Raw genomic sequence first — 17,000 nt, forward strand, 5'->3', positions numbered from 1 at the left:
TCTTTTCTAAATATTCTACAGCCTGCAATGTTTGATTCCTGGTCCTAATTTTTCTGTAGCCATGTCTCAGTAATCCTGATTATATCTTGTTCCTTGCAATGTATTATTGCCTCCGTTCTCCTGTTTTATTATTAACATGGTGCACTGGTGTACAGACAGTTTAACTTTTTTTATCGCAGTTATCACATTTAATCTTTTTACATTCCTGTTCTATAACTGTATTTTTTTCTTGTCCATTTAACATTCTCCCTTAGTTTAGTCTGTCCTATGCTCTCCTTTCCTCTTCCATTTATATTTAGGCTTGTTGTATTTTTTATAGATTCCTCCCCTTTCTTAGTAGTTTAAAGCCTTTGTCACCTCCCCTTCTGTTAGGATACTGGTCCAATTTTCATTCAGTTGGTGCCCGTCCCATCATATCAATGCCAGTGTCAGTGTCTCTTTCCAACCCCAACCCTTTAGCCACATGTTAATTCTCCTGATCACTGTCTCACTGCTAATTTGCACTTGACTCGACAAATATTCCACAGATTACCCTCAAGTTCCTGTTTTTTAATTTAGTTCCTAATTCCTGATGTTTCCTCAGCAGAGCCGTCCCTCTGTTCCTACCTGTGTTTGTTGTGATATGGACTGCAACAATTGAATTTTTCCCCTCCATTTCCAAATTAATGCATGCAGGTGGGATTAGTAGAGATAGGCATTATGGTCGGCATGGACACGGTGGGCCGAAGGGCCTGTTTCTATACTGTACGACTCTATGACCCTATACAGTGTATGAAAGAAAAGCTTTCCATACTGAAGTGAATTCTAAGTTGCTGTCCATGCATTGTCTCTAAACCTTCTCTTCTGTTCTTCAGGAATTCCCGCAAGTACAAAAGACACCATTCGCACCAACTTGGGATTGTCCAATAAACCAGCCTTGGAAATGGGAGCATCTGTCCCCTTTTCCTCCAAGAGCCCAAAGTCCAGCACCAGCTCTGCTTCTGCAGCTGAGTCTGCAGCTCCTGTCTGTCTTCCTAATGCTTCATGTACAGAACTGCAGCCAGCCGGCAAGCCACGTGCAACTGGGGTACCTCCTGCCATCCCTGCAACAGCAAGCAAAGCCGAAGACCAGCAATCCAAACCCGAAACCCAGCCGACCAAGCCGGATGTTCGAACTTCCATAGCCGAGATCCACCCACCCAAAGCTGAGGCACCACCACAGCCCAAGCCCGAGGCACCACTGCAGGCTGAGCCCGAAATTGGTCTGTTTCAGGGCAGTGCTGGGGGAGTCACGATCGGCAGCTTCTCTGGACTTGTTGTCAGTCAGACTGATGATGTCTCCAAGTTGGAAAGATCTTCACAGGATAGCTTCATCTTTACACAAACTGACAAAACATCAACAGCACCTCCTGCGACCTTTCCCTTTGGAAGTGCCTATCCAACAGGAAAGGCAGATTCCACGGAAGTAACAACAGCAGTCTCAGTTGACACAGGCGCACCCAAACTAACTGGGGCATCCTTTTCCTCTGTTTCCATGACCACCACCGAAATCTCCTCTTCAAGTAGCAGTTTACAATCAACAGACAGCAAGCTTGACTTTGTTTCTAGGTTAGAGCAGCCTGACAGTGCCACACAGATTGCTGCAGCTATTGCCGCAGCAGCTGCTCACCAAGGTCCATCACTCGCTGGATCGTTGAGCTCCCTCACTTCAATAACTGCTGATGCTGCCATTGTTTCTGACGCCAAGAAGTTACCCACTTCCGAAGGGAAGGAGGGAGTTAGTGACAGCAGCTCATCCATTCCGTCTGAGAAACAGGTTGTGCCACCAGGCTCAAGCATTTTGCAATCAAGAGGCTCAGTAGAGCAGACAGGGACCATGTCTGTGCCACCTGACTCTGCTGCAATACATGCTTCCCTGGCCATTCCCTCTCCCGATTCATCTGTACCAGGACTGGTAGTTATTTCACCATCAATCAGCACAGCTTCAGCGGGATCTCTTCCAGCCGCCCTTGTTTCTCCTTTGTCAACGAGCAGCAGTACACCCCAGAGCAGCAAGGATTCCACCCCACTGCTTTTCGGAGCTGCGCCCCCTGAGCCCCCCCCTGAGCCCCCCTCTGAGCACCCCCCTGAACCCCCCTCTGAACTCCCCTTTGAACCCTCCTTGGCCTCGCCTTTTACGTCCCAGCCCAGCAGCACCATCGCATCTCCCTTTGGCCAGCCAGTGGACACGAGTGCGACCTCCATCCCCAGTCTAGGCGAAGGCAGCAGCTCAGTGGGAAGTCTTCCAAAGCCCACCTTTGGGCAGCCATCCAGCGTGGGCTTTGGGCAGCCCTCCAGCAGTGGGTTCAACTTCAGACAGCCCACATTCGGATCAACATCATCCTATGTTCAGCCCACTTCTGCAGCTCCACAAATGCCAAGTAGCAGTCCCTTCAGTGGACCCACCAGTACTGGCAATGCCAGTGCATTCTCATTTGGACAGTCGCCTGGCAGCAGTGCAGTCATGTTTGGACAACCCAGTGCGCCAGCATTTGGACAGAACACTGGTTTTGGGCAAACCCCTGCTTTTGGAACCAGCACAGTGACATCATCTGGATTTAGCTTTGGGCAGCCTTCAAGTAAGACATTTTGTGTTTTGATACTAACCTCGTTGCCAATGCCCTTTTTAGACCAAGTGAAAGAAAGTGCTTGCATTTAGAAGGTGATTTTCATTTCCACACAAAGGGTGGTGGAAATCTAGAACTCTCCCCAAAAAAGCTGTTACGGTGAGGGGTCAGTTGAAAATTTCCAAACTGAGATTGATAGATTTTTATTAAGTAAGGGTTACACAACCAAGGAAAACAGATGGAGTTAAAATACAGATCAGCCATGATCTGATTGGATGGCGGATAGGCTCAAGGGGCTGAATGACCTTCTCCTGTTCCTATGTCTGTGGGATATCTCATGGTGCTACAAGGCCAACAAGCTACTTTGCAAGTAGGTAAAAACCCCAACCAATTTGCACACAGCAAGGTCCCACAAACAGCTGAGGTGGAGAGCTGTTAATCCATTCATGATCGCGTTTGTTAAGGTCTGATTAACCAAATTAATGAAGAATTTGAGTGCAAGCTGGCCGTGCTGTAGAAAGACTGCATTACGAGATGCAATCTAAAATAACCTCAAGAACTGCGACAAAATACTGCAGATTAAATTACATGTTATAGGGAATGAATCATTGGGCGTGCCACTTATGAGCTGTATAGTAGGTTCAATATGATGGCTTCTCTTGAGTGGAAGAGCAATGGCAGCACATATCCAGTAGTACAATACTCTCAGTGCCAAGTAACCATCAGGATGGCCGTGCTTGCTGTTCATTTGTAATGCATTACTGGCATAAATTATTACTTCACTGCAGTTCAGTGCATTATCACATGTTTGAGCAAGGGACGAAACAGTATGGGCAAATAAAACTCATGTAGCCATTTATTCTGGGAGGCATAGCCACTATTGATTGAGCCACTGATAGTCATTAGCATTGCTTTGGGCAATGACCCACTTAGCTGCATGCGATATAACCATGCAGCAGCCTGGATGGGACTGTGCAGGCCTAGTTCTGTGCTAAGCACAAAGAGATTTAAAGGAAAAACAACTGGCCATGCACAACAACAAAATTTAACAAGGAACATGAGCCTCATGTATCTGAAACTTGAAGGCTGAAAGAACAGTCAGGAAATGGCAGATTTTTAAAATTGATTACCAGTTTTCACCGTGAAATAAGTGCAAAAACCAACAATACAAACAAACTGAAAAATAAGTCGGGAGGAATTTTGTGGATTTTATGTTTTTTTTAAATAAAGTAATGGAGAAAATAAAGGGACTTAAGATGGACAAATCTCCAAGATCAGATGGTCTCTACCATAAAGTGTTAAAAGAAACCGGCGAAGAAATTGCAGATACATTGTCAGAATTTACCAAAATGTGCTCAATTCAGGAATTCTGCTTTTGAGTCGGAAAATTGCAAATGCCACTATTTGGGAGGGAGGAATCGGGAGTAAACTACAGACTTGTCAGTTTTGGGGAAGCTACTGGAATCTACCATCAGAGACTAAGTAATAGATCAAGTATCAGCTGATCAAAGAGTCAGCACGGATTTGTGAAGCATAGGTTGTGTCTGACTAATTCGAGTAGAATTTTTTTAGGTCACTAGCATGGCAGACGGGGGTGTCTGTAGGTATTGTATATATGGACTTCCAGAAGGTATTTGATGTTCCACGCAAAGAATTAGCACACACCTTGTGACATGGGTCGATAATTGTTAGGAGACAAAGAGTGGGGACAACGGAAACGTTGTCTGATGGGGTGCGACGTGTTCCCCAGGGATCACGACTGGAGTCTCGGCTTTTCACCACATGTATTAATAGCTTGGATGAAGGAATAGAGCTGTATATCCAAGTTTGCACGTGGCAAGTTAAGAGACACACTAAGTGGTCTAGGTGGAAGCAGGAAGTTACAAAGGGGCATAGACGGACTAAATAAGTGGGAGGAACTGTGGCAGATGGAGTTCATTGTGGGGAAGAACAAAGAACAGTACAGCACAGGAACAGGCCATTCGGCCCTCCAAATCTGCGCCGATCTTGATGCCTGCCTAAACTAAAACCTTCTGCATTTGCGGGGACCGTATCCCTCTATTCCCAACCGAGTCATGTATTTGTCAAGATGCCTCTTAAACGTCATTATCGTACCTGCTCCCACCACCTCCCCTGGCAGCAAGTTCCAGGCACTCACCACCCTCTGTGTAAAGAACTTGCCTCGCACATCCCCTCTAAACTTTGCCCCTCTCACCTTAAACCTATGTCCCCTAGTAACTGACTCTTCCACCCTGGGAAAAAGCTTCTGACTATCCACTCTGTCCATGCCGCTCATAACTTTGTAAACCTCTATCATGTCGCCCCTCCACCTCTATCGTTCCAGTGAAAACAATCCGAGTTTATCCAACCTCTCCTCATAGCTAATGCCCTCCAGACCAGGCAACATCCTGGTAAACCTCTTCTGTACCCTCACCAAAGCCTCCACGTCCTTCTGGTAGTGTGGCGACCAGAATTGCACGCAATATTCTAAGTGTGGCTTAACTAAAGTTCTGTACAGCTGCAGCATGACTTGCCAATTTTTATACTGTATGCCCCGACCGATGAAGGCAAGTATGCCGTATGCCTTCTTGACTACCTTATCCACCTGCGTTGCCACTTTCAGTGACCTGTGGACCTGTACACCCAGATCTCTCTGCCTGTCAATACTCCTAAGGGTTCTGCCATTTACTGTATACTTCCCACCTGCATTAGATCTTCCAAAATGCATTACCACACATTTGTCTGGATTAAACTCCATCTGCCATTTCTCTGCCCAAGTCTCCAACCGATCTATATCCTGCTGTATCCTCTGACAATCCTCATCACTATCCACAACTCCGCCAACCTTTGTGTCATCCGCAAACTTACTAATCCAACCAGCTACATTTTCCTCCAAATCATTTATATATACTACAAAGAGCAAAGGTCCCAGCACTGATCCCTGCGGAACACCACTAGTCAGCCCTCCATTCAGAAAAGCACCCTTCCACTGCTACCCTCTGTCTTCTATGACAGAGCCAGTTCTGTATCCATCTTGCCAGCTCACCTCTGATCCCATGCAACTTCACCTTTTGTACCAGTCTGCCATGAGGGACCTTGTCAAAGGCTTTACTGAAGTCCATATAGATAACATCCACTGCCCTTCCTTCATCAATCATCTTTGTCACTTCCTCAAAAATCTCAATCAAATTAGTGAGACACGACCTCCCCTTCACAAAACCATGCTGCCTCTCGGTAATAAGTTCATTTGTTTCCAAATGGGAGTAAATCCTGTCCCGAAGAATCCTCTCTAATAATTTCCCTACCACTGATGTAAGGCTCACCGGCCTATAATTTCCTGGATTATCCTTGCTACCCTTCTTAAACAAAGGAACAACATTGGCTATTCTCCAGTCCTCTGGGACCTCACCTGTAGCCAATGAGGATGTAAAGATTTCTGTCAAGGCCCCAGCAATTTCTTCCCTTGCCTCCCTTAGTATTCTGGGGTAGATCCCATCAGGCCCTGGGGACTTATCTACCTTAATGCTTTGCAAGACACCCAACACCACCTCCTTTTTGATAATAAGATGACTGAGACTATCTGCACTCCCTTCCCTAGGCTCATCATCCACCAAGTCCTTCTCTTTGGTGAATACTGATGCAAAGTACTCATTTAGTACCTCGCCCATTTCCTCTGGCTCCACACATAGATTCCCTTCTCTGTCCTTGAGCGGGCCAACCCTTTCCTAGTTGCCCTCTTGCTCTTTATATACATATAAAAAGCCTTGGGATTATCCTTAATCCTGTTTGCCAATGACTTTTCATGACCCCTTTCAGCCCTCCTGACTCCTTGCTTAAGTTCCTTTCTACTGTCTTTATATTCCTCAAGGGATTCGTCTGTTCCTAGCCTTCCAGCCCTTACAAATGATTCCTTTTTCTTTTTGACTAGGCTCACAATATCCCGCGTTATCCAAGGTTCCCGAAACTTGCCAAACTTATCCTTTTTCCTCACAGGAACATGCTGGTCCTGGATTCTAATCAACTGACATTTGAAAGACTCCCACATGTCAGATGTTGATTTACCCTCAAACAGCCGCCCCCAATCTAAATTCTTCAGTTCCTGCCTAATATTGTTATAATTAACCTTCACCCGCGGACTACTCTTATCCTTATCCACAAGTACCTTAAAACTTATGGAATTATGGTCACTGTTCCCGAAATGCTCCCCTACTGAAATTTCGACCACCTGGCCAGGCTCATTCCCCAATACTAGGTCCAGTAAGGCCCCATCCCTAGTTGGACTATCTACATATTGTTTCAAGAAGCCCTCCTGGATGCTCCTTACAAATTCTGCCCCATCCAAGCCCCTAGCACTATGTGAGTCCCAGTCAATATATAGGGGAAGTTAAAATCACCCACCACTTCAACCCTGTTACCTTTACATCTTTCCAAAATCTGTCAACATATCTGCCCCTCTACCTCCTGCTGGCTGTTGGGAGGCCTGTAGAAAACCCCCAACATTGTGACTGTACCCTTCCTATTCCTGAACTCCACCCATATTGCCTCGCTGCACAACCCCTCCGAGGTGTCCTCCCGCAGTACAGCTGTGATATTCTCCTTAACAAGTAATGCAACTCCTCCACCCCTTTTACATCCCCCTCTATCCCACCTGAAGCTTCTAAATCCTGGAACATTTAGCTGCCAATCCTGTCCTTCCCTCAACCAAGTCTCTGTAACAGCAACAACATCATAGTTCCAAGTACTAATCCAAGCTCTAAGTTCATCTGCCTTACCTGTTATACTTCTCGCATTGAAACAAATGCACTTCAGACCACCAGTCCCGCTATGCTCTGCAACATCTCCCTGCCTGCTCTTCCTCTTAGTCTTACTGGCCTTATTTACTAGTTCCCCCTCATTTATTTCACTTGCTGTCCTACTGCTCTGGCTCTCACCCCCCTGCCACACTAGTTTAAACCCTCCCGAATGACACTAGCAAACTTCGCAGCCAGGATATTTGTGCCCCTCCAGTTTAGATGCAACCCGTCCTTCTTGTACAGGTCCCATCTGTACCTGAAGAGATTCCAATGGTCCGGATATCTGAAACCCTCCCTTCTACACCAGCTGTTCAGCCACATGTTTAGCTGCACTATCTTCCTATTTCTAGCCTCACTGGCACGTGGCACAGGGAGTAATCCCGAGATTACAACCCTAGAGATCCTGTCTTTTAACTTTCTACCTAACTCCCTAAACTCCCCCTACAGGACCTCGTCACTCTTCCTGCCTGTGTCATTGGTACCGATGTGTACCACAACATCTGGCTGTTCACCCTCCCCCGTCAGAATGCCCTTGTCCGTTCAGAGACATCCTTGACCCTGGCACCAGGGAGGCAACATACCATCCTGGAGTCTCTTTCACGTCCACAGAAGCGCCTGTCTGTGCCCCTGACTATAGAGTCCCCTATAACCATTGCTCTTCTGCGCTTTGTCCCTCCCTGCTGAACAACAGTGCCAGCCATGGTGCCACTGCTCTGGCTGCTGCTGTTTTCCCCTGATAGGCCATCCCCCCCAACAGTATCCAAAATGGTATACTTGTTTGAGAGGGGGATAGCCACAGGGGATTCCTGCACTGACTGCCTGCCCCTTCTAGCGGTCACCCATCTATCTGCTTGCACCTTGGGTGTAACCACTTCTCTAAAACTCCTGTCTATGACACTCTCTGCCACCTGCATGCTCCCAAGTGCATCCAGTTGCCGATCCATGCGGTCTGTGAGGAGCTGCAACTGGGTACACTTCCTGCAGATGTAGTCGTCCGGAACGCTGGAAGCGTCACGGACCTCCCACATCTCACAGGTGAAGCACTTCACCCCTCTAACTGACATTTTTAGCGCTAATTAAATTAATTTAAAATAAATAAATACTTATTTAATCCTTGCTAAATTGTTATAACTATATGGTCCCTAGTGCTAGATTCCTACTATAAATATTAAATGCTAACTAAATACAGTAATCTCCTCCCTCTGGTTTAGTTGCTCTACTTATTAATTAGTTAATTAGGGTTTTAATCAATTTTTATCAATGTTTCATTTTCAAATTCAGTTAAAAAAAAAGCTGTGGGGTTATTCAGCCTGGATCTGATGAAGGCAAATGGGAATATGTTGAGTGTTGACAGCTAGGGAGCTGGGAGAAGCAAAGGGGATTTTGTAGCCCATGTGCACAAATCACTAAAAGCTAGTGCACAAGTAGAGAAAATAATGAAAAGATGAATGGAATACTGGACTTTATCTCAAAGGGGGCTGAAATAGAAGTATCATAGGGTATTTATTGGAAAACATCTGAAACCCATGTGCCTTTTAAACAATAATTCGCAAATTAGGTTAAGAGATCGCTCTGTAGAGATGCAGTGACAGACATTTAAGGGGATATTTCAGAATACACAGAATAGTTGCATTCCAATGAGAAAGAAAATTTCCAAGGGGGGAACCCGCCATCCATGGTTAACCAAAACAGTTAAAGATAGTATCAAACTTAAAGAAAAAGCCTATAATTGCACAACTTTGGGAGGCAGGTCAGAAGTTGGGACAGAATATGAAAAACAGCAAAGATTGACTAAAAGATTGATAAGGAAGGTAAAATTAGAGTATGCAAAAAAGCTAGCTAGAAATATAAAAACATAGTAAGAGTTTCTATAGATATTTTAAAAAGACAAGAGTTAACATGGTGAGCATTGGTCTTATAGAAAGTGAGTCTGGGGAATTAATAATGGATAATAAGGAAGATGGCAGATGAATTGAACATGTATTTTGCATTGGTCTTCCCTATTGAGGATGCAAGTAATCCAGAATTAGCTGTAAATCAGGATATGGGAGGGAGGAACTCAAGAAAATTACAATCACCAGGGAAGTGGTACTGAACAAATTGTTGGAGCTGCGGGCCGATAAGTTCCCGGGTCCTGATGGACTTCATCCTAGGGTGTTAAAAGAAGTGGCTAGTGAGATAGTCGATGTGTTGTTTTTAATTTTCCAAAATTCCCTAGATTCAGGGAAGCTTCCGCTAGACTGAAAAATAGTGAATGTGACTCCTTTATTCAAAAAGGGAGGGAGACTGAAAGCAGGAAACTACAGGCCAGTTAACTTAACATCTGTTTTAGGGAAAATGTTAGAAGCTATTATTAAAGACGTGATAGCAGAGCACTTAGAAAAATTGACGGTAATCAGGCAGAGTCAACGTGGTTTTGTTAAAGGGAAATCATGTTTAATCCATTTATTGGAGTTCTTTGAGGGAGTTTCATGTGCTGTGGATGAAGGGGAACCATTGTACTTAGATTTCCAGAAGGCATTTGATAAGGTGCCACATCAAAGGTTATTGCGGAAAATAAAAGCTCATGGTGTAGGGGGTAACATATTGGCATGGCTCGAAGATTGGCTCGCTCGCAGGAAACAGAGTAGGAATAAGTGGGTCATTTTCTGGTTTGCAAGATGTAACGAGTGTTGTGCCACAGGGAACTGTACTGGGGGCTCAGCTTTTTACAATTTATATCAATGACCTAGATGAAGGGACCGAAGGTATGTTTGCTAAATTTACTGATGACCCAAAGATAGGTAGGAAAGTAGGTTGTGAAGAGGACATAAAGAGGCTCCAAATATATAGGTTAAGTGAGTGGGCAAAAATCTGGCAAATGGAGTATAATGTTGGAAAATGCGAAGTTGTCCTTTTGGCAGGAAGAATAACAAAGAAGTATATTATATAAATGGTGAGAGATTGCAGAGCTCTGAGATGCAGAGGGATCTGGATGTCCTAGTGCATGAATCGCAAAAGATTAGTATGCAGGTACAGCACATAATCAGGAAAGCTAATAGAATGTTATCATTTATCGCGAGGGGAATTGAATACAAAAGTAGGGAGGTTATGCTTCAGCTATACAGGGCATTGGTGAGACCACATCTGGAGGACTGTGTACAGTACTGGTCTCCTTATTTAAGGAAGGATGTAAATGCGTTGGAAGCAGTTCAGCGAAGGTTTACTAGACTGATACCTGGAATGGGCGGGCTGTCTTATGAGGAAAGATTGGACAGGCTAGGCTTGTATCCGCTGGAATTTAGAAGAGGAAGAGGCGACTGGATTGAAAAACACAAGATCCTGAGGGGTCTTGACAGGGTGGATGTGGAAAGGATGTTTCCCCTTGTGGGATAATCTAGAACTAGGGGTCATTGTTTTAAAATATGGGGTCACCCATTTAAGACAGAGATGAGAAGACATTTTTTCTCAACGTCATGAGTCTCTGGAATTCTCTTCCTCAAAAGGCGGTGGAAGCAGAGTCTTTGAATATTTTTAAGGCAGAGGTAGATAGATTCTTGATAAGTAAAGGGGTGAAAGGTTATCGGGGGTAGGTGGTAATGTGGAGAAATCTGTTCAACCATGAGCTTATTGAATGGCGGAGCAGGCTCAAGTCACCAAATGGCCTACTGCTGCTCCTAATTCGTATGTACATATGTCTGTATGTTCGTAAGTAATTAAAAAAAAATCCCATCAAGCAGCTGAGGGAGAGCCCAAAGTAGGTGACAGAAAGCATTTCACTTTTGAAAAGAGGAATTGGGTAAATATTTGGAGCTGTGGGGAGAGTGCGGCACAGGCATTAGTTTTACATTGTTCCAGTAAAGAACCAGCACAGGCATGAAAGATGGGCAGAATGGCCTCCTTCTGCACTGTAACCCATTGCTTTTTCTTTGACAGTAGTTTTCCTCCTAATCTTTGTTGCATTTCAAAGGTAAAAGATCATTAGTGTTTTCCCGTACAGTTTTTTAAAACCCCACCTTATTTGTTGTTGCTCCATTCAATTCCTTCTGTCGCTGCTAAGGTTTGTGGGGGAAATATTGCAGAGCGACAGCGGACACCATTTCTCTGCCACCTCTTGAACCTGTCCCTGATATAGAGGAGGTGAAAGGGAGATTTGATGCCTTCAACATCATGAAGGGTTTTGCTCGAGTGAACAAGGAGAAACAGTTTCCAGTGGCTGGAGAGTCGGTAACCAGAGGGCACATAATTGGCAAAAGAATCACAGGTGTCGTGAAGAAATACAGCAAGTGTTGATCTGGAATGCACTGCCTGAAAGGGTGGTTGGAAGCAGATTCAAGACTAATTTTCAAAAGGGGATTCAATTATATACTTGTATATTGTAAATTTACTGTTTTCAATAAGCCATCACATTTGATCACACTATCAGTTATTCAATTCTCTCCAGACACTGAACTGTTGAGAGCTGCTGGCAGAAAGGTCCATCACCATAGCCTTTCAATTGTTTCTAAATGTTCAGAAAAATTTGAGTTGTGGCCAAAAGAGGAGAGTATAGATAGCATCCCACACAACGGCAAAGCTTGAAACATGGAAGGAGAAACCAAAGCACGTCGGGCATCAACTGTTTAGTCATAGACCGCAGAACAACCAAGTCCCCAGCTATCTAGTTGGTGGCCACAGGAATAGGCCATTCAGCCCATTGAGTCTTCATCATTTTATTGGATCATGGCTGGTCTGTACTTTAATCCACAGCAAGGGGCAACTTCTTGCACATTCCTTTTGCCCAGTTCCCAGAGCTAACTGCTATTGTTAACTAAATGGGATAGAGATCACCTGGAAGTTAATCATTCTTGTGCCCTGCATACATTACAGCTGATTCACAGTTACTTACACTTACACCTTTTGCCTTCAGAGTTGGGTTGGGTGATGAAGTAGAAGGTTTTCATCACATGAAGACTTTTCTATGAGTGGGGTAATTTGGGAGTTAAATCCAGCTAACTCAATAGCCCGGGACCGAGTTGCCAACTGTAGTTGGACATATTCCTGGAGGTCTCAACATATGGCCTTTTTAATTTATTTCATGGGATGTGAGCATCGCTGGCAAGGTCAGCATTTGTTGCCCATCCCTAATTGCCCTTGAAGGTGGTGGTGAGCTGCCTTCTTGAACAGCTGCAGTTCATCTGGTGCGGGTACACCCACAGTATGTGGTACACACTGCTGCCACTGCACATCGGTGGTGGAGGGAGTGAATGTTTAAGATGGTGGATGGGGTGCTGATTAAGTAGGCTGCTTTGTCCTGGATGGTGCCGAGCTTCTTGATTGTCGTTGGAGGCACGCTGATCCAGGCAAGTGGAGAGTATTTCATCACACTCCTGACTTGTGCCTTGCAGATGGTGGACGGGCTTTGGGGAGTCAAGAGGTGGGTTACACGCCGCAGAATTCCCAACCTCTGACCTCTTGTAGCTATGGTATTTATATGGCTCGTCCAGTTCAGTTTCTGGTCAATGGTAACCTCCAGGATGTTGATAGTGGGGGATTCAGTGATGGTAATGTTGAATGTCAAGGGGAGATGGTTAGATTCTCTCTTGTTGGAGATCGTCACCTCCTGATACCAAACTGCCCCTTTCTCACATTCTGCCATTGGTCAACCGATGTGATCATCCTCACGATGCCCTGCCATCCGATGACCAATGAGAAAGCAATTAGACTCTTTGTCCGAATGGTTGATGTTTGACTGTTGGCCAAAGAACCTACCCGCAGCACCCTGTGTCCAATATTTTTATAACGAGTGAACAAAAGTAATGAAAGAAAATTAAACATAAAAATGCAATTTTTAAATATCCCTATGATTTTTCTCCTGTAAGTTACTTGCAGCAATGTCTTAGAGATTAATCTTCAATTCCTGGACACTCCAGGGCAATCCAAAAGGTTTGGCAATGCTAACCCAGGGAGCATATCTGAACCAGAATTTGACAACCTGAGGGCTCGCACTTACTCCAGATTATCCTGACCCAAGCTTGGATCAAGTGCCCAGGCACTCAAAGTATAAATGGATATTTTGGATCCTAAGATGCAAGGTTGATTTGAATGACCTTTCTACCACCTGACTCTAAAGAGTAGTGGGATGTTATGAAATGGTATGGGGTGAAGAATGCCAAAGAGAACATTTTTGATCTTAATTTCAAACCACAGTTGAATCAGAACTTGCTGGCTGCCACTATCGAGATGTTCCACTGGTACGTGACGAGGGAAATTAGGTTCCTGTTCAGCTGCACACCCTATGATGCCAGTTTGACAGCTGATTCCATTGACGCACACAAGCCCTACATAGAAGTCATTTTAAAGCCTTCTTAAAAATAGACAGAACTTGAATTCTCTCATCCCTGCTTTCCACTCACTATGGGATTGTCGCCTACCTTGCTTGATTGGTTTAACAGATCTCCATGCTGACTGCGCATGAAAATGCTGCATCTTGAGTGGGTATGAATCATGCCCATTCCTCCCCAACGGGTCAGTGGAGTGGGGGAGGCGGTGGGCATAGTTCATGTTAAACTGATTTGTTTTAGTTTAACTTCAGGTCAAATGAACTGGCACAATGGTACAGGCCCTGGGGCTTTGTGACATGGGCACAGGGGCAACCTGCAGCAGCACCCATCTGGGGCATCTTGATGGCCTTTGCCTTTGCATACAGTTTCCCCAGAATGTGTCAGGCTAGGCTGTCCTCTAACGAGACGTGGAGGGCGAGTATCATTCAGAGGATGAGGACCCGATCAGGTACATAACTCGTTCTTTTGCAGGAATGGGTTAACCTAAGCTTATATCTGCAAATTTTCCCCCTTTTTAAAAAAAATTCACTCCCCATTTCAGGTGCAAATTAAATTTTTTCATTCTGCTGTTTTGTCTGTGGCCTACTTTGTTCCTAATACTACCTAGTGCTGCGCTCACGTTCTCTCTCTCTCTCATATATATATAAAAGCAGTCACCCGAGTTGTTTTGAGCAGCCTGTGTATAGAATCGTAGAATGGTTACAGTGCAGAAAGTGGCCTTCGAGCCTGTGCCGGCTTTCTGCAAGAGCAACTCAGATAGTCCTACTCCCCTGCCCTTTCCATGTTTATCCAATACCCTTTTGAAAGCCACGGTTGAATCTCCCTCCAGCACACTCTCATGCAGTGCATTCCAGATCCTAACCACTCGCTGTGTTAAAAAAAATTCCTAATGTCGCTGTTTGTTCTTTTGCCAATTACCTTAAATCTGTGTTCTCTGGTTCTCAACCCTTCTACCATTGGGAACAGTTTCCCTCTATCTACTCTGTCTAGACCCCTCATGATTTTGAACACTTCTATCAAATCTTTTCTTGTCTTTCTCATCTTTAAGGAGAACAGCCCCAGCATCTTCACACTCTCCATCTAACTGATGTTCCTCATCCCTGGAACCATTCTCGTAAATCTTTTCTGCACCCCCTGTGAAGCCTTCTATCTTTAACATCATAATTGAACATATGAAGCATGGGACTTCGCCCCTAAGGAATGGTGAAAGAAAGTCTTACATTTATATATCATCTTTCACAACAACAGGATGTTCCAAATTGCTTTGCAGCCAATGAAGTACTTTGTGGTCACAATGCAACAAAGCAGAGATAGGTCAGTTAAATCTGCTGGGAAGTGTTGAACTCTGAGGTTCTGATACTAAACATTTCAGTAAAATTTATCTCAATAGCTCAACACAGTTTGCCAAGGGCGTGCGTTAGTTTCTGTCCAGATCGCAATGCATCCTACCACAGTGCTACCCTACCACAGTGCTACCCTACCACAGTGCTACCCTACCACAGTGCTACCCTACCACAGTGCTATCAACAGAACACAGCTCCTGATCTGCTTTTAATTTGTTTACCATTAAGATTACAGATTTATGGTAATTGGCAAAAGAACCAGAGGTGAGATGAAATTTTGTTTCGGCAGCGATTTGTTACACTCAACCTTTATCAGTCACTGTATAGGCCGCAACTGGAGTGTTGCATCCAATTCTGGAAACTACACTTTCGGAAGGATGTCAAGACCTTAGGGAGGGTGCAGATGAAATTTACTAGAATGGTCCCAGGGGTGAGGGTCTTCAGTGATGTGGAAAGACTGTAGAGCATAGGAACAGGAGGGAGCCATTTAGCCCCTCCAGCCTGTTTCACCATTCATTGAGATCATGGCTGATCTGTGATTTCACTGCACACACCTGCCTTTGCCCTAACTCCCTTAGCACCTTTGGTTGACAAAATATAAATCAAATTTAAAATTAACAATTGATCTAGCATCAACTATTATTTGGGGAACAGGGTTCCAAACTTTTTGTGTCGACGTGTTTCTGAATTTCACACTCACATACGAGCTAGGAGCAGGAGTAGGCCACTCAGCCCCTCAAACCTGCTCCTCCATTCAACAAGATCATGGCTGATCTGATTGTAATCTCAACTCCACATTCCTGCCTACCCCAATAACTTTTTATCCCCTTGCTTATCAAGAAGCTACCTATCTCTGCCTTAAAAATACTTAAAGACTCTGCTTCCACTGCCTTTTGAGGAAGAGAGTTCTAATGGCTCACAACCCTCAGAGAAAAAATGTCTCCTCATCTCTGTCTTAAGTGGGCGATCTCTTATTTTTAAAGAGTGACCCATAGTTCTAGATTCTCCCACACGAGGAAACATCCTTTCCACATCCACCCTGTCAAGACCCCTCAGGATCTTATCTGTTTCAATCAAGTCGCCTCTTCCTCTTCTAAACTCCAGCAGATACAAGCCTAGCCTGTCCAACCTTTCTTCATAAGACAACCCGCCCATTCCAGGTATCAGTCTAGTAAACCTTCTCTGAACTGCTTCCAACGCATTTACATCCTTCCGTAAATAAGGAGACCAATACTGTACACAGTACTCCAGATGTGGTCTCACAAATGCCCTGTATAACTGTAGCATAACCTCCTTATTTTTGTATTCAATTCCCCTCGCAATACACAATAACATTCTATTAGCCGTCCTAATATGAAAGGTCTGGCTTTAATTTTTAAACTAGACTCCATAACCAGCAGAAATAGTTTTGCTCTAGCTTTCCTATCTGTTCCCCATAATATCTGGAAAACTTTGATCAAATCATCCCTTCTAAATTCCAGGGAATACAACCCTAGTTTTTTTTAAATCTCTCCTCGTAATTTAACCCTTGGAATCCAGCTATCATTCTGGTAAATCTACACTGCACTCCCTCAAAGGCCAATATATCCTTCCTAAGGTGTGGTGCCCAGAACTGCTCACAGTAACTCCAGGTGTGGTCTGACCTGGGCTTTGGACAGCTGTAGCATAACTTCCTACCCACTTGTAGTCTAGTCCTCTGGATATAAAGGCCAGCATTCCATTATACTCTGATTATTTTCTGTTCCTGTTCATGACATTTTAATGATCCTTTGTGAAGGGTTTTGCTGGAGTACAGGAGCAGAAACTTTCTGCTGGCAGGAGGGTCAGTAACCAGAGGACACAGATTTAAAATTATTAGCAAAAAAGCTGGGGGAGTTGAGATTATTTTTACGCAGTAAGTAATGATGATCTGGAATTCACTGCCTGAAAAGGTGGTGGAAGCAGATCCAATAATAACTGAAGTGGAATTAAATAAAT

At 44.4% G+C, this 17,000-nt stretch overlaps 1 protein-coding gene across 1 annotated transcript in view; it reads left to right on the top strand.

Annotated features, from left to right (window-relative positions):
* Positions 1-17,000, top strand: part of LOC137347455 (nuclear pore complex protein Nup214-like) — a 163,338-nt gene that overhangs the window by 111,183 nt on the left and 35,155 nt on the right. The window contains exon 10 of the mRNA XM_068011898.1: positions 855-2,597. Within this exon, the coding sequence (XP_067867999.1) occupies positions 855-2,597 (1,743 nt within the window). The remainder of the gene's footprint in view (positions 1-854; positions 2,598-17,000) is intronic.

This window comes from Heterodontus francisci, chromosome 32 (assembly GCF_036365525.1).
Source record: "Heterodontus francisci isolate sHetFra1 chromosome 32, sHetFra1.hap1, whole genome shotgun sequence".
In the NCBI taxonomy this organism is placed as follows: Eukaryota; Metazoa; Chordata; class Chondrichthyes; order Heterodontiformes; family Heterodontidae; genus Heterodontus; species Heterodontus francisci.